Source organism: Tenrec ecaudatus, chromosome 15 (assembly GCF_050624435.1).
Source record: "Tenrec ecaudatus isolate mTenEca1 chromosome 15, mTenEca1.hap1, whole genome shotgun sequence".
Classification (NCBI taxonomy): Eukaryota; Metazoa; Chordata; class Mammalia; order Afrosoricida; family Tenrecidae; genus Tenrec; species Tenrec ecaudatus.
Genome location: NC_134544.1, coordinates 29,657,322 through 29,684,174, shown reverse-complemented (window position 1 = coordinate 29,684,174; position 26,853 = coordinate 29,657,322). Strand labels below are relative to the sequence as shown.

The following is a 26,853-nucleotide window of genomic DNA, read 5'->3' as shown; positions in this document are numbered from 1 at the left end:
CTTCCTTCCCAGCTCCCCAGCAAACCCACACAACAACTCCACCTCCATCTCCACCCCTGCCCCCACCTCCTGAGGCAGCCGCTGGGATACGCTGCTTTGAATCAAAGGCAGCGTGTCCGCTCCCCCAGTCCCAGTCCTGTCCTGTCCTCGGGTTTTAGGAAGAGAGTGACACTGATGTCACAATGGCCAAATTCAGGCAGCCACTAACTACTGTTGGGGCCAGTTGACAATGAACTCTGTGCTAGAACTCTCGGCAAGCCATCGCTCCGGAGCTGCACTTGTCCCCCTCAATTCAGGGCTCAGCAAACTGTGTGAAATGGAAAGCTTTGCAAGCCCTAAACACCCTGTCGTCACTTGCAGCACGCAAGCAGTAGCTGTGTCAGCTGCTGTGCTCCAAGAAAGCGCTGCCTGTGAAAGGGGGCGGCAGGCCGGATTGGGCCTACAGTCTCCGTCCACAGATCTCTGCAGTGACTGGTAGGTCTGGGGCTGCGGCAGCACCCTTTAAACAACCGTAGCCCTCTAAACTTACGTAATCAAGTTTTCTGCGTGCACAGCCGCTTCCACGATATGCAGGGCCGGGGGCTTCGCAGCTTCCGCCTGCAGGTGCTTCACGTCCTTTCTCAGCTCATGGAGCTGCTGGCTGCTGGCTTCGTTCTTATGCACACCTTCAAACTAACAACAGTGCACGGTCAGCAAGACTCTCCCCTCGGCGCGCCCCCAGCCAACTCGGTCACACGTGCTAGGCCCGTGATGGGGAGAATAGTATAGCATCGTTAATATTAGAACTCACTGCCACTCCGCTGAACCTGGGAGGGATGGGAGAAATCTGTCATACAAAACTATTCAAGAATCTCAGGTGTATCCCCAAGAACTCGAATAATTTTATCATAAAATGGGAAGTTATATAGACACGCCCTTGCTCGTTAAACTAATAGTTTACTGAGTTGGTTCACAGTCTTTGGTAGGATATGTTCTACTTCACATATGCTTCTAGTCTAGTCCCCAAAACTCCTCATCAAAAGTAAACTCAATGTTTTCCATTTTGGGGGTGCGGAGGTGAGACTGTGAACAAGAGTCCCACCTCCATTCATTCCCTCAATCCCACATGTCAACTGAGCTGCAAACCCACAGGCTGTGCCTCGGCTGTGTACGTGGCAGAGGAGGAGGAGGTGGTCACAGCAGATGCTGTTGACCAAAGGACGAAAGGTGTGTGCTCACAAAGTGGATGCTGAAATGGATTCGAAATGGGAAAGCATCCAAATCAGTTGCACAAGGAGGCAAACACAGCTGGCCAGCTCACTGGTGCCCATCAGCTGCTCTCTGACCAAACTGCTACTGGTTTTCAGTAAAGAAGGAGAAACTATGGGACATTTGCTGCACCTTAAAAAAGGCTGTATGTCAACTTGAGAAAACATTATTTTGAAATGATGTCCGCCCTACCTGAGGGATTTGTTAAAATACTCTTTGATTGAGGGGTGACGATATAGAAGGTAACTGGTTTTGTGGGTATGCTAATGGCCCTTTAGGATGAAAAACAAATTGGTCATCCTAGGTCGAACCCTGTTGCTCCTCGAGTTGTATTTTCAATTGGTTTATAAGGTCCAGGTGTTCGAGGTCTACTAGGTGTTCTCAGTGGGACTTTTGGAGATGGGGAGATGCAGAGGAAAGGACGGGGAGGCCCAGGATGAAGCATGGAGATGGACCAACGATGTGCATGTGCGTGCATGTGTGGGGGTGTGTAGGAGCACGGTGCTAAAGCCTGCACCACTGACTGAGATCGGGGGACGGGGCTGTCTGGGGAGGTCGTTAGCACCAGGGTTAGTAGAAGTTTGGAATTCAGCCCCTACTGGAACAATTCCAAGTCTCTTTTATTTATAAACAACATGCACGCTTAATTCACACATCTCATTAAAAATCTTTACAAAATGTATTGTTTCCACCAAAAACAAGCCATCAAAAGGCGAGGAAAATGAATATCCAAGAATACACAAAGAACGAAATAATTATTCTACTTTTCACTGGACAACTAGAAGTTAATTTACACATATCAAAATGCACAATAGAAACATTTAAACGAGAACCAAACCCACTGCCATCGAGTGGATTCTAACTCACAGTGACCAAGGGCCAAAGTTAGAGTTTCTGAGACTACAAATCCTCCTGACAGCCTCCTCTTTCTCCAACAGATCAGCCGGTGGGATTGGACAACTGATCGTTAAGGCACTTATTCAAACTACGCTGCCAATCTTTAAAAGAACCAATGTTTTCTAGCCTTGGGGGGTGGGTACTGGTGAGGGTCCTGGACAGTCCAGGTACTGCCTAATATCATGAACTTGAGTTAACAGGCCTGGGAGCGTCACAAAGGGCCGGTGGCCATCGCCAGCCTGGAGCGAAAACAGCCAAACAGCAGGAGAGGGAATTTGAGGTGCAGAAGGGACGCCTCAGGAAAGCAGGGAAGCAGAGGGAAAGGATAAGAGAAAAAAGAAAGTGCACTTGATTGAGAAATGGAGCCTGAACTTGAAAGACTGCCGCCACCCATTCTAGAAACTACTCCGTGGAGGAACAGAACCAAGCCAACTCAGTTAGCAGAGTTTAGATATTCACCAAAGAAATCCTACATAATGTGTTGTCTTTTCTTGTCTACGTGTTTTTGCCCACAGTTGCCACACCATTGTAAAGCCCTCTCTCTGGTTAGAGTGGAGGTGAGAGCAGCTGGTAAAGGCAAGAATTTGCAGACAATAGAACAAAGCGGCAGGGGAGGCCTTCCACTCCGGCATGAATTATGTCCACAAAGCCATTGAGAAGTCAGCAAGCACTTACAATGCTGTGAAGCCCGGAGGTGGGTCTTTTCCTCCATTCAAGTTTCTAGGAATGAGCCATTTTCTCCCAGGACAATAAACCAGTCCTGCGTGTGCCACAATACCAAAGTGGAACAAAAGGGCCCCTATCATAAATCAGCCGGTTCCTCAGGGGATATCACTGCAACCTATGAAGCCTGCACCAGGCAGGCGGGGGACCACAGCACAAGCACGTCTCACTTCCCAGAAAATACACTTGGCTCTTGTGCGTCCCAAACAAGCTACACGTAGTTCAAACATTTGCTGACAGCTGGAAATTTCCAGGGCGCCCCTCCCCAGAAAAACTGCACCGGGCACTTTCCTAAGACAATCGGAAGGCTGTACAGCAGCCATTACAAACTGTGTTTGAAACTAGGATCCTTTCCCCGAAGCGACTCTTTGAAAGCGGTCTAAGCCAGTGTTTGAGAGGGTGGATTCTCTCATCAGTGCCTAGGAAGGCAATCCTGGCGGCCAACTCAAAGAGGATGGCACACGTGCCGGTCTACATGGACTCTGACTACCAGGACCAGCTGGCCCAGAATCACACTGCTAAACTGGAGCTGAAAGGCATTACAGGAAAATGGCAGGCAGAGCTGAGTGGAAAACGCTTGGATCTTGAAATGTCGATAGATGCAGATTTGAAGTCAGCCTGAGCCACTCAGTAGCTGTAAGCTGTGTAAAGTGTCCCTTGTCCTCATTCTGTGACGGTGGCAAAGCCTGGCATGTGACACCTGGGAAAGGAGAGTAAAGTAGCTGGCCTATTGCAGCGCCACACCCTAACCAAGATGGAATATCCGGACGACACCTCCCACCACCACCCACCCATGTGCATGCGAAACGAGAGACTGACTGGTGGTTTTCAGTGGGGGCAAACAAGTTACAAGTTTTTGGATGTCTTTTCTAGTCAAAGCTCCTGAAAGTGGTTAGGGAGCTAACCTGTAAAGAGTAGAAATCTAACTGTTCATTCCGTCAAACACAACTAATTCTCTGATACCGATCGTGAGGCACTTACTGACATAAACCTGGTGAAAACAAGGTTCCTGGCTGTGTGTAACTTGAAAAAGAGGAACCACAATGGACGCTAAGCACACAGAAAATAAGAAGTAGCACCGACGAGGGGGTGGGCTGCTGCTGGCTTTCAGTTCATCGCTCAAGTTGTATTAAAGGGCACCTGCCTGTTATGGGCCCCAGGACCCCTAGCGGCATAGTGGTTACATGTCAGACTGCTAATTACAAGGCCAGAATTCACAACCATCAGCCACTCCAAAGGGGAAAGACGAGGCTTTCTACTCCTATAAAATGGGACAGCCTCGGAAACCTACAGGGGCAGTTCCACCCTGTGCTACAAGGGTCACTATGCGTCAGCACCATCTCGATGGCAGTGAGTGTATTTCATTATGGGTCACAGGAGAAAGATGAGGCCTTCTGCTCCCTGTCTTGGGAACACTGGGGCAGTTCTACCTTACCCTATAGGGCCACTAGGAGTCACAACCAAGTTGACTGCAGTGACCTTTGGGGGGTGATTTATTATGGGCCAGGAGCCAGGCTGGATTTCCAAGTATACGGAAGAATAGAAATGGCAGGAGTATTCCCCAAGGAGCTCACAGACTGGCAGGAAAACAAGTAGCAAGTGACCAAGACAGCACTTATGCACAAGCTACAATGGGGAAGGACAATCCGGATCTGACTGGCATCAAGAAGAGGCTGGGCTCAGACACAGATGAAGGGAGGACAAGGCACAGCTTGGGGACATAGGTCATGACTGTACGAGTTATGTTTGGATGGTGGGAAAAGTCAGAAATGTACAGAATGTTTGAGAAGTGTGAGAGGGGAAGGCTGCGCCGAGTACAACGCTCATCGGCGAGTGCTGAGGCCCTCAGAGGCATGCTCCTCCTTGGCCTGGGGAGCAGAGGAGGGAAGGCCTGCTGGGACAACAGCTAGGGGAGGGATGAGTTCAAAGGCAATTCAGTGCTAGAACCGAGGTGACCGGGAAGCAATTTCAGTGGGAAATCCAGGGGTGGAATGGGGCGTGTGGGAAAAAAATGACACTGATACTCCTATCTCTAGATGCCCAGATAGAGTAGGTAGATGGGAACTACAGAAAGGAAGGGTTTAGAAAATAAAGCTAAACTTAAGGCGGGACCGATAGAGTCTAAAGTGCCTCTGGAGCATTCTGACAGAGTGCTGTCAAGTTCATTCTCAGCCCACAGACAGCGTAGAACTGCCCCCATTGGGTTTTCTCGGCTGTAACCTTCATGGGCGCAGAGTTGGGTCTTTTCCTGCGGAGCCACTGGGCGGTTCCGACCATCAACTTTTCCGATTTCAGCTAAGTGCTTAAATGAACACTCAAGATAGCTGGCCACCGAGACGTGGAACTTAAGGAAATAGTCTAGGCTACAGAAACTGAGTGGGAGCTATCAATTTATGGGTAAAAAGTTCTCAACTTTCTAGAGGGCAAATGGCTCTCTGAAGCTATGAATTCTCCAGGGGGGAAAAAAGTTGACTCCCACTTTCAGGGGTTTTCCTGGTCCCGTGACTACTCTCCAGGGGCACACAGGTGGCAGAGGGAAGCAGCCAGTGTTGGGTGGGGGGGAGGGGTGCTCAGGGCAGCACCAAGCACAGCCAGCCAGCAGTCGGAAATCTAGGAGGGAAGTGAGACAACCAACTCCAGGCCACCATCCTGTCAACCATGCTTATTCTGAAACATCTCTGCCACTCTCCAATTAAGATTACTTTGAAGGTTGCGATAGTTAAAGCTTATTGTGCCAACCTGGCCGATAAACACATGTGGGGTTAATTGAAGGGCGGAGGGATAAATGACTCGGTGAGCCTCACCTTTCTAGTTCTCGGGTCTCTTGCTTTCTGATGGTTGGACCAGGGTGCAGCTGCCTTAGCCAGGTCCCTGCTTTAGCTGGCAAGGCTCACTTCCTGCAAGACATCCCCAAAGAGAAGCCGCATGGACCTACCCTGATGCAGCCCTGGGTGCTGGAGCAGCCGTGTGGAAACCCCTGCCAGTGGCTGAGATGCTTACACGCTCACTGATTCGGGTTTCCTCCTGCAGTCGGCATCACTGCGTGTGTTTTGTGAGATGGAGGAGGACTTTGTGGATTGGTGTTGGACATATGGGTTAACATTGGACTTGTGGGCTTGGGCAGCACTAGGTTGGGATGTTTTCTTGATGTGCACTTACCCTTTATATAAAACTCTCTCTTACACATGAGTTTCTGTGGATTTGTTTCTCTAAAGTACCCAGACTAGCACAAAGGTGTCTTAGGAGAACAACACCCTTTTTTACTGCAGAATTCCTAGACAAAGAATAGAAAACATTCCCCCACCCACCCAATTCAAAGGTGCAAATACTTGGGATTCCTTTTTCTGAACAGGAAAGGGGGGCAAGTGGCTGGGAGGCATGTGGCTCTCCTCCTGGCTGCCCGACTGTCTGGTGGGTAGGACTTTCCACTGCAGGCCCCTGGGAGTGGCAGGGGCCAGGTTGCCGGGCGGGCGTGTGACTGGAGAGGGGAAGCAATGTTTGCAACTCCTCACGGAGCTGGAGACAGCAGTCTTTGTGCTCGCCTCACCACGAGGAGAAGGCCCTTCTTAACAAAGAATTAACAGCGTGGCAAAGAGGCGTAGTTTCAAAATAAGGAAAAATACTGTTTGCCGTAAAACCACATCCCCACGTGAGGGCACCCTGGGGGGTGCAGTGGCTGAAGCCATTGGCTGCTAACTGGAAGGTGGCCAGTTTGAAGGCCTGGTCACTCCACAAGAGGAAGACGTGACAGCCTGTGTCCCTCAACATCGCAGCCTGGAAAACCTCGATGGGCGGCTCGACTGTCCTGCAGGATGGGGACAAGTTGGGCTGACTCAGTGGGGTTGGCTTAGTGGCGGGGGTAGGGGTGGAACTTTTTCCCCAAAAGCTGGTGGAAATGGGATTAAATGATGTGTTCTGTGTTTTGGGTTTTGGAGTTATTTTTTAACCAACATAAACTCCAGCTCGATTATTCTTCCTCCTTACTTCCTTTAGCAGGTGACTGTTCTTAAAACCCCCAAGGCCTGATCCGACTACAGTACACTAACGAGGTGAAGATACTGGTCGGGACATTAGCTTTATGAAACATCATTTCCATGCTGTAGGAGTCTGACATGTTCACAGGAAAATAAGGTTGATTCGCCTGGCCTTCTGCGTCAAACACCTTGACTGAAAACTACACATTAACTTTAGATAGCTGCAACCACGCTGGAAAAGTCAGAGAAAGCTTGAAGGCAGTGAAAAATATAAGATATCAGACTATTTCAGAGAAGAAACATTAGAGAAAACCATTGTCCGAGGAACTATTAGCAAGACAACCAAGAGTCAGTAAAACACAGTGTCCCCCACACTAAAAGACTGACAAAAGAGAGGCGCTCTTTTTGTTCCAACGGTGCCAGACAAGGGAGTGCCCATCTAAGTCTGCCCCCCCCCCACCCCGCTCAGCAGCTGACTGAAGCTCAGGGAGGGTAGGCTCGCTGGGAGGGAAGAGACAGAGCAGTGGCCAAGGAGAGTGTGGGCTCTGGAGCCAGCCAGCCTGGGCTTCAGCTGGGTCTGCCACTCACTGGCCGTGTCCACTACCGCTCCACACCATGTACTTCCTCCACTGGAAAACAAAGGGAACAGGGATCCCCCAGCTCCTCTGGCTATTGTGGTCGATGGCTGCATGCCTCTCTTTGAGTCTCTTGGCAAGCTAGACCTGCCTGGGCCTGCATTCCACATGTCCTTCCCACAACTAACAGCCAGAGCTCTCCAGGAATCCTCCACATCAGCAGTCCCAACGTGGATTCCCACCACAACTCCTGAAAACAACCTTGAACAAGCAGGCCTTCTGGTCCACTCCTGGATGACGTCACCCCACCCCACCCCACCCACCTGGAACTCCATCCAGACAACTACCACCAAAGTCTGTCAAGGAGCTGCCCAATGAGCCTGCTTGTCCTTGAGTTCCTATTTGACTGTCTGTTTGTCTGTAGGACTTATTAGGCACTTAAGGAAATACAAGGGGGTTACAAAAAGTTCATGCAAAACGGGATTAAAAGATAACAGAGTTTTTCTATGCACTTTTGGAAACTCCTTACAAGTGATTCTCCGTGTGTGTCTTCACTGTCCTAAAGTATGCCTACATATGAAACGTGCGGGCGTGGATCATGGAGCCTGTTCTATGGTCTTCTCAATCAGTTCCTTTTGTTTTAAACAGTTGAAGTAACATATTATTCACACGCCATGCAATGGTTTGTCATCACATTGAAAGTCATGCAATCCTTGCTACATCGATTGTAGGACATTTTCTTCATTCTTGCACTCATTATGATTAGCTCCCCATTAACTCTCCAGCCCCCACTGCCACAACCCTAATAAACTATTCATCCACTTAGTTCCCCTACATATAGATTTACTGACCCTGGATTTCATCTTCAAACCTTTCAACGATAAGAGTGGCATGCCAAGATTGAAGACCTGCTCCTGTAACATGCCAACCTAGGAAACCTCGTGGGGAAAGCCCCACTCTGCCACCTGCTGTCCCGAGGCTCACAACAACAGGGGCAGCACTGAGCAGGCTGACCTGGACTGTGACGACGGCTGCTCCTTGGCATTTTTTCCCGCTGCTGCCCCGACACTCCAGATGAAGTGTGATCTGTTCTTCTCGATTCACATACTGTTTGGGTATCGTGTCCAGCAGCTCACTGTCCAGGGCAACCTGCTGGGATTCCCGGAGAGCTGCGGTTCTGAAAAACATCACCAGGAGACAGCAGGAGGACTCAGGAGAGGTGACACCATCAAGGAGAAAAAGTTCCACTTAGCTGGCAAGTCGAAGCCTGGCCTCGAGTGAGAGTCCGGCTTTCCAGAGTAACAGAGGCCAGCCTTACCCGTAGCCCTTCCCCCTGCAGTCAGGCTGGAAAAGCAAGAAAAACTCTAGTAGAAAAGGCAGTAGAGAGGGCAGTGGATTAGAAATGGGTGAGCCATCAATCTTTCCAAACAGACCCTTTAAAAATAGCAGAAATGAGACTGTCCCACACTTAATTTGCCCTAAAATGTGCCTCCCGTCTAAGTGCCAAAGACGTCGTCACAGGTATCAGCAACACAAACTGGTATGGCACTGGTGAAGAAGGTGAATTCTCTACAGAATTCACTGGACTGGACACTTGTGTTTACTGTGTGTGCACAGGCATCCCTATGACACATGTACCATAAATGACTTGTCACGACTGGGTTAGTCCAGCGGAGGGCCTGGGCCAGTCTCGCCAATCACCCAACGGAGGCAGCCTTTCTAGGACCGCCGCATGGAGGCCTTCAAAGCAGCACGCCGGCAGACAGGGCCCGCGAGGCCCCCTGGTCCTACCTGGCCTGCTGCTGCAGCACATGCAGGTCCCCTCGAGCAAGCTGGGTGGTGTCCTTCTGACTCAGCAGGGAGGCCGAGGAAATCACGGGAACAGGGGGTCTCATGGGGTGCAGGACAAGGGGAGGATGGGGAGCCTCGTGTTTCCGCAGGTTACTCAAGACCCGTTCTTTAGCTGAAAGAAAGTCAAGTCCACAATGGATATATGCATGTATCGTGACAAGAGCTGCAAGAACCAAAGGTCAAGTCAGTTACTGAGGGATGGATGCCCTTAGTATCACGTGCTAGTGGGCAGCAATCCCTGACCTGCTGCTCAAAGAATGCTGGGGAGGAAAAGAATCGGTCCTTAAACCCCAAGAGGCCTAAATGCATCACGGCATTAGCCTTCGCTACTTACCCTCAAGGCCAGCGGTTCTCAGACTTCCTAAAGCCGCGACCCTTTCATACAGTGCCTCATGGGGTGGTGACCCCCAACCACAACATTATTTTCGTTGTTACTTCATAACTGTCATTGTGCTACTGTTATGAATTGGACGACCCCTGTGAAAGGGTCATTTGACTCCCCAAAGGGGTCACGACCCAAGGTTGAGAACCGTTGCTCAAGGCTAATGTTTTTTTTGGGGTTTTTTTCTGCTGCAGGTGATATAATTAACTAGAGTCCCTACCCTCAAAAGGCTTACAGTCTAAGGATTTTTTTTTATTAAAAAACATTTTATTAGGGGCTCATACAACTCTTATCACAATCCATACATAAACATACATCAATTGTATAAAACACATCTGTACATTCTTTGCCCTAATCATTTTCTTTTTTATCTTTTTTTTAATTTTTTTTAAATTTTAACAATTTATTAGGGGCTCATACAATTCTTATCACAGTTCATACACATACATACATCAATTGTATAAAGCACATCTGTACAGTCCCTGCCCTAATCATTTTTTTCTCCTCTTTTCTTTTTTTACATTATATTAGGGACCCATACAACTCTTATCACCATCCATACATATACATACATCAATTGTATAAAGCACATCCATACATTCCCTGCCCCAATCATTCTCAAAGCATTTGCTCTCCACTTAAGCCCCTTGCATCAGGTCCTCTTTTTTTTTCCCCTCCCTCCCCTTTCCCCCCTCCCTCATGTGCCCTTGGTAATTTATACCTCGTTATTTTGTCATATCTTGCCCTATCCGGAGTCTCCCTTCCCCCCTTCTCTGCTGTCCCTCTCCCAGGGAAGAGGTCACATGTGGATCCTTGTAATCAGTTCCCCCTTCCAACCCACTCACCCTCCACTCTCCCAGCATCGCCCCTCACACCCTTGGTCCTGAAGGTATCATCCACCCTGGATTCCCTGTGCCTCCAGCCCTCATATGTACCAGTGTACAGCCTCTGTCCTATCCTGGCCTGCAAGGTAGAATTTGGATCATGGTAGTTGGGGGGAGGAAGCATCCAGGATCTGGGGGAAAGCTGTGTTCTTCATTGGTACTACCTCTCACCCTAATTAACCCATCTCCTCTCCTAAATGCCTCTATGAGGGGATCTCCATTGGCCGACACTTGGGCCTTGGGTCTCCACTCTGCACTTCCCCCTTCATTTAATATGGTATATATATACATATACATATACACATATATACATACACTTATATCGTTGTTGTTTTTTTGCATGATGCCTTATACCTGGTCCCTTGGCACCTCGTGATCGCACTGGCCGGTGTGCTTCTTCCATGTGGGCTTTTTTGCTTCTGAGCTAGATGGCCGCTTGTTCACCTTCAAGCCTTTAAGACCCCAGACACTATCTCTTTTGATAGCCAGGCACCATCAGCTTTCTTCACCAGATTTGCTTATGCACCCATTTGTCTTCAGCGATCCTATCATGGAGGTGTGCAGTCAATGATATGATTTTTTTGTTCTTTGATGCCTGATAACTGATCCCTTTGTGACCACAGTCTAAGGATTTTAAATTACTCCATTAGATTGCTTGGAATGACACAGTACCAAGTCTAGACTTGATGTTGGAGTAAGGGGATGCAGTGAACGGCTCTCGGCAAGGCAGCTAGCTGGATGGATTGGGAGAATAAAGCTTGAAGGCAGGGGCCCAGCTAAGAGCCTGATGCAGTCATTCAGACAAATGTCAGAGGAGTGGGAGGACAGGGCATGAGTATTACGGAATACAGTTTAGTCACACACAAAAAAATCAAAACTAGGAGGGCTGGGATTAGAATTAAAGTGAATGGAGATGTGTGTATAAACTCCTATAGTCACAGAGTAACTCACTCACTCATTCACTCAACGAGGAAAGACGCACGCAATCCAGATTCGGACACTGAGTCTCGCGGCAACAGAACAAGCTGAGCAGCGAGAAGCAAAGGCTCAGCCTTGACGGAGCAAGGTCTCTGACTGGACAATGCAATTGAGATGTTTCCTATTCCTATCCCTCTCACAGAGCCAAACACGTGGTGTTTGCCCCCAAATTCCTCTCCTCCCGCCCCCTCTTCTCACACTACACACAATGCCACCGGCAGGTGGGGGCTGACAAAGAAAAATGCTGCTGTCATATATCTAGTTTTTTCAATTGTGTGACAGCACTGGGAGAGATCAAGGGCATTCCAAGCCAGGAAGTCAACAAGCACTTAAGGGACCACGGGTTTCCGATTTCATTGCAAATAAAGCCTTCAATTTTCCATTCTTGTTGAGAGGAATTAGAGAAAAGTTCCGAGTTGTGACTGTGCTTGGCACTAGGAAGCCTGCATTGTTGTGCCCCCAAACAGATGGCAGAGAGCACTCCACGCAGGTCAAGGGCAGCACTGCCCCCGAGGCTGGTGCTTTTCCACGGCAAGGGCCACACTCTGCAGAGATGGCGCCGCGGGAGTCAGGACCAGGAGGAGCCGTTCTTTCTGCAGCCAGCCGTCGAGGCCATGGCACAGAAGAGAACCTGGGGTCTCTCCCAGCCCAAGACGAAAACCTTTAAAGCTCGATTCATAGCATCATTCATTTTAACCACCATCCTGGGCCACAACAGGCTAACATTATAAAGCCAGCAAAACAAATGTGATTCAACAGTAAGTACCTGGGGTCCTGGGTGTGCAAAGCCTGGCGCCTCCCAAACCAAACTCATTGCATGGAGTCGGTTCTGACCCGGTGACCCTGAAGAACAGCAGAGAACCGCCCCTGTGGGCTTCAGAGACTAACTCTCTGTGGGGGTAGAAAGCCTCGTCTTTCTCCCTTAGAGCAGTGGGTGGTTTCAAACAGCTGACTTTATGGTTAGCAGCCCAGAGAATTATACACTCTGCCGCCAGGACTCCTAGTCCATGGTAGGTCCTGGTTAAATATTTCCTACAACCACAGCCCACAAGGCACATGTTTGACACAGCCATTACACCTGCTATCATCTAAGAAAAAACCTGAAACTCATTTTTAAAACACAGGATTGATTTTGTACAACCTGTATGATCACTGGAAGCAGGAAGGCTGAGAGCCTGGTTATATGCAAGAACTTTGGAGACCGATCACTCTGAAATCGACCAGCTGGGCTGGGCAAAGTGAGTTCACTAACCACCCAACACCTGGAATCTTTCGCTGCTCCTCGTTCTCCCCGTATCGTCATGGAGATAAGCTCTAATCTCCCTGAGGACCGCGTTGGTGCCTGTGAAGTGTCGGGACAATGCCCACAAGAAGCCGGGCCTTAGTGAACCTCTGGCTTAACTATCGACACGCGTTTTCCCTTCTCAGTTCACAAACCTTCAGGAAGGGGAAGTAAGAACCGGTGTGGCTGGTGTGCCAGCTTCTTTTTCCAAGGGAGAAAAGGGAAACATAGGTGCTGGAGCGAGATCTGAGAGGAGATTATCCGGCACCTTTATTTTACAGGTACGTGAACTGAATGAAGCCCAGAGGGTCTTGCTTTAGCTCTGATCGCACAGCGAGCTAGTGGCAGGCAGCTGGAACTAAAAGGGATTTTTACCTCTCCCTCAATCTCTTCGGTGCACTGTGAACACTACACTCGCAATGCTTTGGTCAACAACTAGATCTTGATAATTCCATGATGTGTCCTATATTTACAAGAGAGTCAGATATTAGAATTAAAATGATGGCCCTCAATGCTATTTTTCGTTATAGAAGTACATCAGCTACTTCGAGGTTAAATGGACCTTTGTGGCCTGCAGAGGCAACTAAGGCAGCGGTTCTCAATCTTCCTAAGGCCGCGACCCTTTCATACACGTCATGTGTGGTGAACCCCAACCATAAAATTATTTTCATTGCTACTTCATCACTGTAATTTTGCTACTGTTATGGATCGGGCGACCCCTGTGAAAGGGTTGCTCAACCCCCACAGGTTGAGAACCACTGAACTAAGGGATAATGATAATATACACACATTTTCAACAACAAAAAAAAACACTGTGAGAAGCAACCAACTTGTCATTCCCTTGGTGTGGTAAATAAGAGTTTGTTTTAATTAAGACAGACTTCAGAATTTTGAGACGGAAGGCCTGAAATGAGCACGTGACATGAAAATGTGTAACTCCATGGAGATATCTCTTTAAAAAACTAACCGTCAGCAACAACAACAAAGTAAATACATGCTGAGCCCGCATGGTTCTGAAAGGAATCCACTCAAAGAGGGGAGGCTCGCTGCCTGCGGGCAGGAAACGTGAATGCCGAGCAGCCAGCTTGGACTGCACGTGGGAACCAGGTTGAGAACTGCGGGGCACAAGACAGGGAGCATCGGAGGTCTTTAAAAGCTTGGAGGGGGGGCAAGCTAAGCTCCTCTGAGTTGGCGGCCTCCAGACGTATTTCACGGCAGAGAAAAAGCAAGGGGTTGTGTTGGGACTTTGCTGGGCCCCTAAGCCCACTCTGAATACAAAGCCATCCTCCTGCGCTCTCACTGCTGGCTGGGGCTGGGGCTCCCACCACTCACCCAGAGAAGGGTCGGCGAAGTCCGGCTGCGCTGACAAGCTGCACGGCGGGGAGTGGGACTCGAGCCTGGCACGTGTCCACAGACGGACGGTTTCCTGGAACTCGTGGTGGACGCGCTCCATGTTCACATACTCCATCCAGAGCTCCTAGGGCGGAAGCACATCCTCCCTCTGACACATGCAGCGCGCACAGCCCCGCGGGGCACTGCAGCGTGCCGGTAAGCGGCGCACAGTCAGCCGCACTGTAAAACGGCCACTCTTGCCGGTGGTCTCCACACTTACCTTACTGTGTACCATCATCAGAAAAATATAGCTTGAACAGCCCTGTGATATAATTACAAATTATTGCATGCCCTACTTGATTTAATACATTACGTGCATTACACAGCACAGTTAAAAAATAGAGACCCTTGAAGTGTGAGGTATAACTAATAAAGATACTGAAAATAATGGGACCTGGGTGGCCCCAAGCTTCTAGATCCAAGTATCACATTCCAGGAAATAGAAAACATGTTAAACTATACCAGCGAAGGGACAATCTGCGAAATCAAGACTGTGGGGACGCTCCAAGGACAAACACTCATTTTCCTCAACAAAGAAACTGCAAAGCCCAGTGGCAGAGCCGGGAGAGGTGGGCGGGGGGTGGTTGAGGAGGAGACTTCTCAATTAAACAGACTCAACTAAGACATAACATCCCACCGCAAACTGTGAACGCTGGTGGTAACAAACTATAAAAATAAACAAAGCTCGTAGAGCGCTTGTGTGACAAATGGAAAATTGTTTTGTTTTGCTGTTGTTTTTGTTTTCCTTCAATAGTTTCCAATGTGCGTTTACAGAGATTGGGCTCCCACTTAACAATTTCTGTGCAATCCAGAAATCACTGTGAATAGTTTTCAGATGTAAATGCAGAGGAATCTACTGTTTCCCCTGCTTGTCTTTAAAAAGTATATGCTAAAGATTTTAGGTTATGAACTAAGTGGGATTCAAAAAGTTTGTGGGAAAATGTCATTGCCTAGTCATTGCATCAATCCATTTTGGGAAGCATGCTCTCTGTGATAAGCTCCAAGACAAGGTAGTCAGAGGCACGCACGAGGTAGAGATGCAACCAGGCACATGGAACACGGTGGGGGGGAGGGAGAGTAAGTCTCTTCAACTAGGAGGGGAAAGGGAGTTGAAAGAGATGTCATGTTGCCACAAACTTTTTGGGCCCCTTCACAGTCTGCCCACGTCGTTTGAATTGTTAACAAACCCAATGCGATCGCCTTCACTTGCTGCTGCAAATGCGGCTTTGGAATCAATGAAAAGCAACCGAGTCTCTCTCTTGCACTACAGCCTAGGGTTCCAGTCTTGGCTGATCAATGGGGTCACCTGGGGGTCAGCCGCTGGGTCACGGACAAAGTATGAGTCCTCCCAAGCTAAGTGCTTACAGCGTGCTTCTCGTGGGCGTGGAGCTCATCGCTTAAAAATGTTCAGTTGCTGGCCATTTTAAGATAAGGAAGAACGCAAAGGTGGTAGCACGTCCCAGAATAAGCTCTAAGCCGTTAGAGGAGAGATTCAAAAGGGAAGGTCACATTTAATGCTATGTACCCACGGGCAAAACCCACACACAGGGCCCATCCGGACAACCAGTCATTCCCACACCCGTAAGTGGCTTTACCACGAGATTATGAATGGGGCCAACCGAACCAATCAGAGACGCTACAAGAAACATCGCCACCATTTCACCTGCTGATTCTGCATCACTTTCGCCAGCCTGTGAATGTCATAATGCTGTGGCAGGGACGGAATATAGGTATCTCCTTTCTGAAAAGTCTCATCTTCTAGCCATAGGACATAGACATTGAAGAGTCTGAAAGACACAACGTGATCGCACAGACATTAAGACAGCATGGGCAGCTGGGACGTCCTCAGGACGGTAGGCCTGTTGCACAAGAGCAGACAACACAAAACCCAGTGCTGTCCGCTCGATTCGATTCGTCCAGCCCTGTAGGACAAGGGTTTCCAAGAGTTCACATCTGTCTGGGAGTCGATGCTCACTGCCATCAGGTCAAGGTTGACTCACAGCGACCCGACAGGGAAGGGCAGAACTGCACCTGTGGGACTAACTGATCATGGGGGCAGAAAGTCCTCTCTACGGAGGAGCTGCTGGTGGTTTCCAACGGTGGACCTGGCAGATCGCAGACTAATGCATAACTGCCACCCCGCCCAGTGCCCCCCACAGTCCCGCGGACCCATCATGACTATTTAGTGTCATGCACAAATTGCTAAGACAAGGAGATATGGAGAAAGGGCTCTGAGGATGCTGTGGTGAAAACAGGGCTAGATAGTGTAGGTGGGATTGGAACAGGCTGCTTCTCTTGGCTGGGGCAATGAGCCTGGGTGCTTGCATCCACTCAGACCCAGAGTGCTCTGTCTCTCGGGTCCAATCCTGAGGTCCACCTTCACTTTCTGCACTGGAGAGGCTTGCCAGCCCGGGGCTGTGTGTCCCCCCACCTCCAGGAGATCACCCAGATAAAGTGCTTGGTATGTGCAGGCTTGTTCCATTTAGAAGAAGAAACAGAACACAGGCCAATTGCCACTCCCACCCCAATAAATAAATAACTTTCCAAGAGAGACTTTAAAAATATAGCGGTTTCCTCTACTTCTATTGTCTTTGGTGTTGACAAGGAACAGATCGCTGGTATTTTAAGCTGCTGTTCGCAGCAACAGGTCCCAGGGAAGAAGTGACACCGGCCCCTGGGTGGGGCCAGGAGGTGGCGGTGCTCTGCTTTGCACAGGAGTGGAAAATCCCCTCCTTCCCTCCGTGGCAGCCTCCTAGGTGGAGCCGAGACCCCCAGGAAGCTCTTAAAGAAAGAGATGAGGGGGGGCTCTCTTCCACTGTTGGCTGCTGGGGAGGGGAGGGGAGGGGAGGGGAAGGGAGGGGTTGAGGATTGCTGGCCACTTTATGATCAGGCCAGAGTAAGGGGCTCAGAGAGAAGGAGCAGAATTAGAGGCTTTCTTGGCTGATGTATAATGTCAGGCAGTTACTACTAGTTAAGTCTTTCCTTTCATCCAAGGCAAGGAGCAGGACAGATGGGGTTGGAGGCTGAGCTTCCTCGCCGAGACAGCTTGTATTGTACTCAGGGTTAACTGCCGTGAACCGTTTCAATAAGTCTCCTTTGCAAGACTCTCCCTTGGCCCAGAACAAGTCATAAATGAAAGCTGCAGAGAGCGTGTCAGAGACCCAAACTCACTGCAGAGTTCTGCGCCTAGGTGGGTGGGGTCCAACACCATGCCATGCAGCTTTGGGAGGCCCCAGCCTCACCCCAGAGGGCCAGTGAACCACCTAGACCAGGGACTGGCACACTGGTGAGACAGAAGAGCTCACAGCAAATTAAAAGTTATTCGAGAGTCATAAATACATTTTCACAAGTAAATGAAATCACCGTTATCAGAACAATATCCTTTACATTTCTCGGTGTTGCTTCAGAGCCACATGAGTGCACTGAAGAGCCGCGTGTGGTTCTCAAGCTGCAGTGTGCTGAGCCCTGCTAGAGCATCCTCTGAAGAGCCCTGCCTTGGGGAGTGATACATTTCCTTCACTGAACTATTATTCTGGAAGGTTTGTCACTGCTAGGATGAATGCTTCTGGGTTCTTTCTGCTTCGCTATAAAGAAATCGAAGAGCTATCTTCTGCTGGATCGCTCACGTGCCAGCCGTTCCACAGAGGGGCGCTCAAAGTACTGACTAGCTTCTCATAAGAAGGGAACATTCCAGGACCCAAGCCCACATGGAAGTCCCCTTCCACATGCAATCTGATAGGACTGAGACAACAGCCTCAAGCGACCCAGACCACCACAGAGCAGCCCCGGGGCAGTGCCCCAGGACAGTGCCGACTAAAGGACTAGTGAGCAGGCTTTGACTAAAGGACTAGTGAGCAGGCTTTACCTCACGAGCTCTGTGTGCAGCTCCGGAGACGTCAGGTGCCCCGGCGTCCCCGCCTGGCTCTGGCACGGCCCTTCACTGCCCTCTGCTGGAACTCGGAGGGCCTTGCTCGCAGCGTGGTGGAAGTCAGCCACCTCGGTCAGGCGCCTCTTCATGTCGTTCAACAAAGTGATGTGCGCAGGGCTTTGAAAAAACTTTCTTCCAATGCAACCATCTATGGGTAACCTTAAAAAATGCAAGCACAGGTCTATAAGTTTTCGATAACATCGTGGCCCAAAGTGGCAGTAAATTAGCAAGTCAACTGATGATGGGTGTACAACCAGGAGCTTTGGTGGTGTAGCGGTTATGCTCTGGGCTGCTACCCACAAGGTCAGCAGTTCAAAGCCGCCAAATGCTCCACGGGAGAAACAGAAGGCTTTCTACTAGAAAACCCACAGGATCAGTATGACCCTGCCCTATAGGTTTCTATAGGGTCACTGTGAGAAAGAATCAGGTGATGGCAATGAGTTTGGGGGTTTTGGTATGTAACCAAATACAAATATATAAACTCATTGCCATCGAGTTGATTCAGACTCCTGTGGACCCAGGCATTTCAGAGTATAACCAAATGCCACAGGGTTTTCTTGGATGTCATCTTTCTAAAGGGGCTCACCAGGACATTCTGCTCTGGAGCCGACGGTGAGTCCAAACCACTCACCTTTCAGATGTGGCCAACAGCAAATGAATCACACCACCCCTGGCCTGTGCTCTGTGTCTCCCCGCTGCCATCAAGTCGTTTAGAACGCCAAGCAATCTCGTGGGTTTCCTAGGCTATAGATCTTTCCGGAGCAGCTGGTGTGCCTGAACCACCAACCTTGCTGCTGGCACTCCAACTCACCCAACAGCACTGCCAGGGCTCACGGCAGTAAACCGGCACTTACCGTCCCCATCCCCAAGGGTCTTAGGAGAGGGCCCAACGATACAGTGCACGTAAATCAGAAGAAAAATAAAATGCAACACCAAAATCCAGGTATCATCACCACCACGGAGAGGAGCAAACTGATCAAAAATGAGCCCTGTGCTTGAAGCCCTGGCAGCAGTCACAGAGACTTGACAAAGTCTCAAAGCAGTGGGCGAGGGAATGGAGAGTGGGTCGGGGAAGGAGCTCGGAGCCAGAGAGCTGGTTCGAGGCAGGCAGCTGAAACACTGGACACCCCAGCACACACGCACACACGCACGGCCCCCTGGCTGCCGGACAGTCTGGTCGTGGTTCACCCCACTCCTCACCCAACAAGCATTCTGACTTAGATCACACAAGAAACACGACCTGCAAACAAAGGCAGGCGTGGCTTCAGACCCGGGGAACCCTGAGTGCCTTACCCATACTGCGGTCCTGGGCGGTGGAGATACAGGAGGAAGAACTTCTGCCAAATGAGTGGCAGCAGAGGGTGGTCAGAGGGCGTGAGCAGGGCCTGGTGGGCCCATCGGTAAATCAGCAGCCGCTGGAGGGACGGGACAATGGGGAGCTTCAGCTGGGCCTGGGCTTTCTACAAAAGAAGAGACTGTGAGCCACCCGGGTATGACTCATGACCCGGCAAGCACAGCCGGCGCCCTCGTGGAGGGAAAACCAGGTCAAACGCGATGCTGAACATGCTTTTAATTTTGGTAGGAGAAAAAATATGTCGTATAAAACCTCAACTCACTACTGAACACTTCCACTTCCCTGGCAGCAGCAGAACAGGACAGCTCTGTTGTTTTTCGGACGAAACCAATCCCAGACTACCAAACAGAAATGGGTTTCAAGAGCCATCAAGCAAGCTTTGCCTCGTTCCCACCCCTGAACTTCGTCTGCGTTTAAAATACGAGACGAGTGCAGGGAGCAGGATGACAGGGGAGCAAAGTCAACTTGGCGGTCAAGCTTGATGGGTCTCGCAAAAATTTGAAATGTTCAAAGACCTTTCAAGAATGATAAATCCCCCTCACACCTCAAAGCCAAGTCTATCCTGTGGGGTCTTCTTATGAATTCAAAAGGCATACATCAATTTTCCTCAATTTTGTCAAGACTAAAGGTCGGCAGTGGTGTTATAAAGGGAGTTCAAAAGCTCATGAGAAAACCCCATATATCTTGCAATTCCGTTTTTCCATGAAGCTTCTGTGTATTACGAGCAAACTCCGAGCTTGCGCTCCAGACTCAGCAACACACCCTCCCAAGGACAACAGTGCCCTTGGCACAAACCCACTTACTTTAGAATAAGGACAATCACCTTCACCTGGGAAACCCACCCAGCACGCGGATAATAGGCTGTGGCTCTTGTTGAATAAACGTTGGGCAATTCTACGATTAAGTACGGGTTTGGTTATGTGCTTCCCAAGCATGAGCAACAGCAACAAAAAGCACAGAAGCTCGAGAGCTACACGCATCCATCGACTCTATAAGCCACCTGTCACCACTCAAGTGCAGAACAGCTATTTGCACCTTCAAAGCTTGGTCAGGGGTAAAAGTAGAATTTATAACCAATTCCCCTTCGACAACTCTTCGGAGCTGGGAATCTTCTTCAAAGATGGATTCCATGTTCAGCACAGTCCAGGCGAACCACACCTACAACGACACCGGGTACAGGAAAAGAGTGAGTGAGGGAGCGACCTTGAGGGGACTAAGACGACAACGAAGCAATCTTGAGAGTCTGCGAGCTGACAATCTTATCACAGCTCTCAGCCAGCATTTACAGGTTGTAAAGGTACACAGGGGGAAACTTTTATACCCATCCCAATGGTCACGGATGTGACTTCAGATAAGATCAATCACTGGGAAACATCAAGTTCCTTTGGAAAGGGTCGCTTGGTCATCAAAGGAACTCTGTTCATGACTGAGCCTTTTCTACATACATGAGAGACTGGAAAGGGGGCGGGGGGCAGACACGGGCTCTGCGCCTAAGCAGTCTTTCATTTCTGAGAGACAAGACTAGCATGTCCGTGACTAACTGAAAGCGGAGGGAGCACTGTTTGAGTACAGCGTCAGAGTAGGAACGCAGCACCATGCAGCCACAAGAAAGCAGTGGAGCCCTAGTACATGCAGGTCTTTCCAACGCAGAGCAGGCATCTGTCCTAACAACTGGGCTGTCGTTTTTGACTTGGTCAAATATAGGTGGTCCCTAGTTCTGACCAAAGTGGTTCCTGTGTCTTTAGGTAGAATTTGTGGGTGAGTCTGCAGGGAAGGAGCCCTGGAGGTGTATTAATTATGCACTGGGCTGCTAACCACAGGCCAGCAGTTCATTTCTCCTCCCTTAAGGACTGACACTCTCAGAAACCCAAGCGGCAATCCACCCTGCCCCACCCACAGGGTCATCACTGAGGATGGCAGTGATCTTTGGTGCAAGGAAAGAGCTGAAACTTTTCCACAGGTGAGATGATCGTGAAGAACAATTTGTTGGGAGGGGACATGGGTTCACCGGCTTCAGGTGTGTGCGAGTCTACATAACACTGTGGGGCCTGAAGGAGGAATAAGCAGTACTGCATTTCTTTGCTTTCATGATCACTGCCTTTTATTATCGGCGTCCTTTTAAAGCTCATCTTTGTGCCTGGATACTGAACACTTTACATATAAACGCACAATACATTCAAAAATAATTTAAGGGGGACATTTCCTAAGAAAGCAAAGACCACACAAAGACACAGACACATCATCCCGATGAGGGGAGCCACTAGCGCCAGGTGACAATGACGTGTGAGGATCCAGTCAGGGTGCGTGGGGCGTAAGGCATGGAGCAAAGGGGGCTGTCACAAACTCATGACTGGCGGCAGATCAACACATCACTGTTAGAGGTGGGACCACAGAAGCAGGAACGGGACCATGACGGGCACACGGACATTGTTGAACAGAAGAGCTTACATTTTAGCCTGTGGCTGCATGAGTTTGAAGAGGACCTTATGGACTAGTATCATTATGGACTTGAGTTGGACTGGGCTGGGATGTTTTCCTGATATAGAATTACTTCTTGTACAAAAGTTCCTTCTTACACATATATGAGTATCACTGGATTTGTTTCTCTAGTCAACTGGGCCCAACACAGTATTAGAATTTATTCCTCCGGATGATAATGTTAAAGGTCACAGAGATAACAAACAGTCACTCCTTGCTTTGGGGGATTCCTACCTGGGTGGACGAGGCCACGCCCTCCACGAAGGACGGAGTGATGTTGCCAGCCACGATCCAGCTCACCAGGGAAGAGAGCAGACTGCGGTCACAGTGGTAGCCCAGAGCGTTCTATGAAGGGACAAGGCACAGAGCAGAGAAACTTGAGGTACTTTCCAGTGATCTTTCCAACTGTATCAGCATTTGTCTTAGTGTAATAGAGATTCTGGTAAGACCCAGCTATCAATTAGCCCATCAGTAGTGATAGTCCCGGACAGCCAGCTACAGAGAAAGGGAATGAGCGGGTTCTCCTGGGGCGCGAGGTGTACTGAGTCACCACACAAAACCCTGAAAGCCATGGCCTTTGTGACACTTGCACTATGTCTGGGCTGAGACCTGCCAATACATCTGTGGCCCTTTAGGGGGACTGGACAGCTTACTAGTCATGTAAATAAGGTGCCTGGAACTCCGCATGGGTAGGGCCATGCAAACATGGCACATGGAACCCTAAGGAGGGAACTGGTGAGTTCTCCCAGCCACTCGGGTTAAGAGAGCCAATCCCAGAGTAGAACGTGGCCTCACTACCATCAAGAAAGAAGAGTCAGAATCAAGAACGTTGTTTGGGCCCTGGGTGCCAGCATCGCGCCCTGAGACTAAGGAGATAGAGAGTTGTAATAGTAAACACGGCACAGACAGTGAGCAGCAAGCCCAGCGCAGGAGCAGCAGCAGGAGACCTGAGGAGGCAGCACGGTGGGAATCTCAGCACGTGCCTTCAGCCAGGCTTGGTGGAGCTGCTGCTTCCAGGCGCTCAGTAGTAAGTACAACTGAAGAGCTTTGTAGCGCACACTTGCCCCAACACTAGAGGGCGGGCCAGCCCAAGAGGCCAGGGCCAGGGCAAGGCCTGCCTGTGAGTATGGCTAGATAACTGTGTTAATCAGAGAACTGCATCCTGAGTCGATCCTGATCCCGAATGGTCGCCTGTGACCTCCGTAAGAAGTAGAGTGCCTTGGGAGAGGCAGCTGGGAGCAGCGGTCAAACACACTTGGAGAGAAGACATACGCGCACAGGAATCAGCGCTGGTGACACTGGTGGCGAGACACTCCCTGCCTCCTGCCTTCAGAGGAGGCAGGTGGCCCTTCCCCACCATTCTGACAGGCGCTCTCTTCTCAGTTCCCGGGGCTCCGTGCTAGCGGGCTGTGACCCGTCTCCAACGGGCTTACCTTGTGCTGCTGGTAGAGTAGTTTTTGCACACAGTCCTCCTGCGTCAGCTGAAAAGCTGTTTTGCACAAGTGGTCCATGAGAAAGAGGATGGGCTGCTCTCGGTACCACAGGTGCTGGCTTATAAGAGCCTGCACCCAGAACTCCAGCACGGCAACAGGGCCCACCTTGTGGGGGCGAGTGCTTACAGATATGTGCGCCTGTGGGAGAGAAGGCCAAGGTGATGGGACCACAGGTAGCAGCTGGCCTCCAGCCTCCCACTGCCCCACCATCAAACCACCACCAGCATAACAGCTTCCACGGCAACGCCCAATGCTGACCACCGGGCAGGCCTGGCAGGAGCCCGGCACTGATGTCTCTGGTTGGGAAGCCTGCCGAGCGGGTGTGGGGTGTGGGGAGCGCAGGGTGCAGGGCTCTGACCTGGATCATGCCGTTGAGCAGCTTCACGTTGTCCCCATGGCTGGCTCCCGTCAGGTGCTGCGCCACCTTGTGAGTGACCTGCTGCGTGACACCCTGAGGGACGCCGCTGTCCAGGTGCAGGAACAGGAGGAGGTGCGACAAAAACCTGCGAGCGACAGGACCGGCGCTGAACCTCCATCAGGAGACAGCAGGGTGGCTGTGACAGTCTGCTTCCCAGGAACAGGAACGGGAAATGGTCACAGAACAGGGCTCTGTGGACGGTTCCCAAGACAGCGCCCGGAATTTCTGAGGGAACATTTCTCAAATGTAGGTGTGCGTGTGCGTGTGCCTGCAGACCATACCAGCCCCAGTGGCATTGTGGGCTGTGCTCCTTAAAGGTCAGCAGTTCGAAGTCACCAGCCACTCTGTGAGAGAACTTTCTACTCCTTTTGAAAGCTACGCCTCAGAGACGCACAGGGGTAATTCTACCCTGTGCGACAGGGTCGCTAACCAAGCCACAGAAACAAATGCAAGTTAACGAGCACTGGAGGGGAAAAGCCACAAACCAACATCACTGTGCTACCTGTCAGCAAGACGAGCGGAGGGGCTCCCACAGCATTTGGGGGCTCTTACTGGGGTCACCGTTACACAGCTGCATTAGGGTTTACACCCGTGATAGGTAGGTTTATGGTGCAACCTGGCTGATGGGAACAGGTGAGATTCATCAGGTCGCAGTCTGATTGGAAGGCAGAGAGATACATGGCTCTGCAAGGCCCGCCCCCTCTCTCTCTTGCTCTCTGGTGAGCTGCTGACCCACTCCCTTGACCTTGGGCCCAGCAGGCCTCGTGAGTTGAACTGAGCCCTCTGTACTGCTGTGTGGACTAATTGTCTGCTCCAGTCCTTCTCGCTGTCTAAACCTACCCATATCGGTGTGCTGGTTTTGTCTCCCGAGAGAGCCCTGCCCACCACAGCGCCATCCCGTGGGCCTTTGCTGGGGTCATCTTTACACAGGGTGGGCTGTGCTCACAGTCATGGCCTCGGTGCCCGGCTCCCTTCTCTGCTGGGCGTGCTGCCTGATACGCTCTTTCCGTCCTCACCTCACCTGGCAAGCCCCTCCCCGTTCCTGACATCTCATGCACGATGTTCCTTCCTCGGTGCGCCCCTCCTAAGCACACACACCCCCCACCTAAAAGATGCCCAACGCATGGACCTTTCTCACGACCCCTGGCGTGTTCCTTTGGGACTTAAAATTGGTAACTATGCTCTCTGCAGAGGTGGTGATGATCCGTGTGGCTGAGGGCAGAGCCAGGACCAGGAGCCGATGGACAGCTGTGACGGGGGATGAAGGGCCGCCACACAGCACAAGAGACAGTCCAGAGGGCATTCCCACAGGAGAAGCAGAACCACGGGGTGCCGTCAGAGGTCAGAGCACAGGGCCCCAGAGTGGACACCACCCAAAAGCCAACCCCAGAGAAGCGTGGTATAGGTTACTAGAGTCCACTGTAAAATACCACCTAAATAGATCTCAACAGACACAACTCTTACATTCTCTCCCAGAAAGGGGGACATCGCGTCGAGTAAAGTAGAGGTCCAGCAAAGAGACAGTGACACAGTGGCTGCAGCCACAGGCTCAAGCTAACAGGTGCTGGGCAGTGGTTTGCTCTGTTGCCCTTGACTCGGGATCACTATGGGTTTGAATCAACCCGAGGGCGCCTGTGCTCACACACTAATAAAAGATGGGGTGAGGGCCACGAGGACCAGTGTCCCCAGCCTTGCCCCGGGCCTTGGTGCTTATTTAAAGGAAAACAAACCCCATTCCCAGGGCCTAATCACGCAGGATCTCCACAGGGAACTGGGACTTCCTAGTTCACAGGTTCCCCCTGGGGATTCTCACCACCAGGTAGATCTTCTCACTGCACAGTTCCCCTCGGGGGCCTGGGATATGCGACCAGTCTCCTAGCACAGCCCACCAAGGGCTCCTTTGCTGCTGACTTCAACCCTTCCCCATCGCTCTTCCTGAGATCCCTACAGAGGTGTTCTCCTCTTCCTCCACGCCCTGTCCTCCTCCACGCCTCTTGAGGCAGCCCCAGCCTGGGCCTCTCAAGTCCCCTCAACCCGCCACTCATAAAGGAAAAGTCCAGCCAAGCCCCCTCCTCTCCACTGGCCCAGAGGTCAAGCAGAGATCTAGCTCTTGCAGAAAGTTATGCCTGCAGGTCCTGTATTGCTCTGTTGACCCCACACCCCCTCTCCCACCCCCCTTCCACTAACTGCATACCCTTTCCTTAGGGGGCCTGGCCCCTCTCCCACATACTGAGACAGGGGCTCTCAGGACAGACGCACCCGCTCAGGACTGGGCAATCCCACGGGACACAAGGATTGGCCCACAGAAAGTACATGATCTAGGTCATGTCAGGAAAGGTTACAGAAGGGCAGTGTGGGAAATGTCCGTTTTCCCAACAGGAACTAGGATAGTACCTAGCGCTCTCTGTAGCCAGGCCTGCATACCCCTCAGGAAAACCCACTGAGGAGACGCAGAACTCGGCGAGCGAGACAAAGAGAAACAACTTGAGCAGCCTGGTAATTCTTTGGGGCCTGTACTGTGTGCACTGTAAGGTGTCTAGTGAGAGCCTGTCTCTACCCACCAAATACCAGTAATACCACTCTTCCCAGCTGGTCGTGAAAACCAAAGATGTCTTCTGTCTATTACCAAATGTCCTCAGGGGTCAGCATCAGCCCTGGCTGGGAACTAGACTGCTCCGACTGCCCTGAAGTTCATAGGAGGCTCTGAGGCCCCGCTCCCTCCCAAGCATGCGAGTCAACACAGCTCTTTCTGATGACACTGGCCTGCACTGGGTTTGCACCTGCCGTCAGGAACCCTACAACCCCATGATCCTTAACTCCTCCCTCCCCCCTTCCTCCAGCAACCATTTCTTTGACCATAAATGCCATATAATTTGACCACTGTATGCAAATAAATATCCTCTACCTTCCATAGAAGGGAGCCCTGGTGCGCAGCGGTTACGCGCGGGGCTGCCAATTTCAAGGTCAGCAGTTCAAAACCACCAGCTACTCCTCAG

The 26,853-nt window shown here is 50.6% G+C and overlaps 1 protein-coding gene across 1 annotated transcript in view; it reads right to left on the bottom strand.

Moving 5' to 3' along the window:
• Positions 1-26,853, bottom strand: part of EPG5 (ectopic P-granules 5 autophagy tethering factor) — a 94,046-nt gene that overhangs the window by 25,427 nt on the left and 41,766 nt on the right. Inside the window, exons 18-28 of the mRNA XM_075533267.1 lie at positions 23,798-23,942; positions 23,380-23,577; positions 22,181-22,291; positions 20,504-20,626; positions 19,408-19,574; positions 18,052-18,273; positions 15,850-15,973; positions 14,127-14,271; positions 9,209-9,380; positions 8,432-8,594; positions 530-672 (exon numbers count right to left, since the gene is read on the bottom strand). Coding sequence (XP_075389382.1) covers positions 530-672; positions 8,432-8,594; positions 9,209-9,380; positions 14,127-14,271; positions 15,850-15,973; positions 18,052-18,273; positions 19,408-19,574; positions 20,504-20,626; positions 22,181-22,291; positions 23,380-23,577; positions 23,798-23,942 — 1,713 coding nt within the window. The remainder of the gene's footprint in view (positions 1-529; positions 673-8,431; positions 8,595-9,208; positions 9,381-14,126; positions 14,272-15,849; positions 15,974-18,051; positions 18,274-19,407; positions 19,575-20,503; positions 20,627-22,180; positions 22,292-23,379; positions 23,578-23,797; positions 23,943-26,853) is intronic.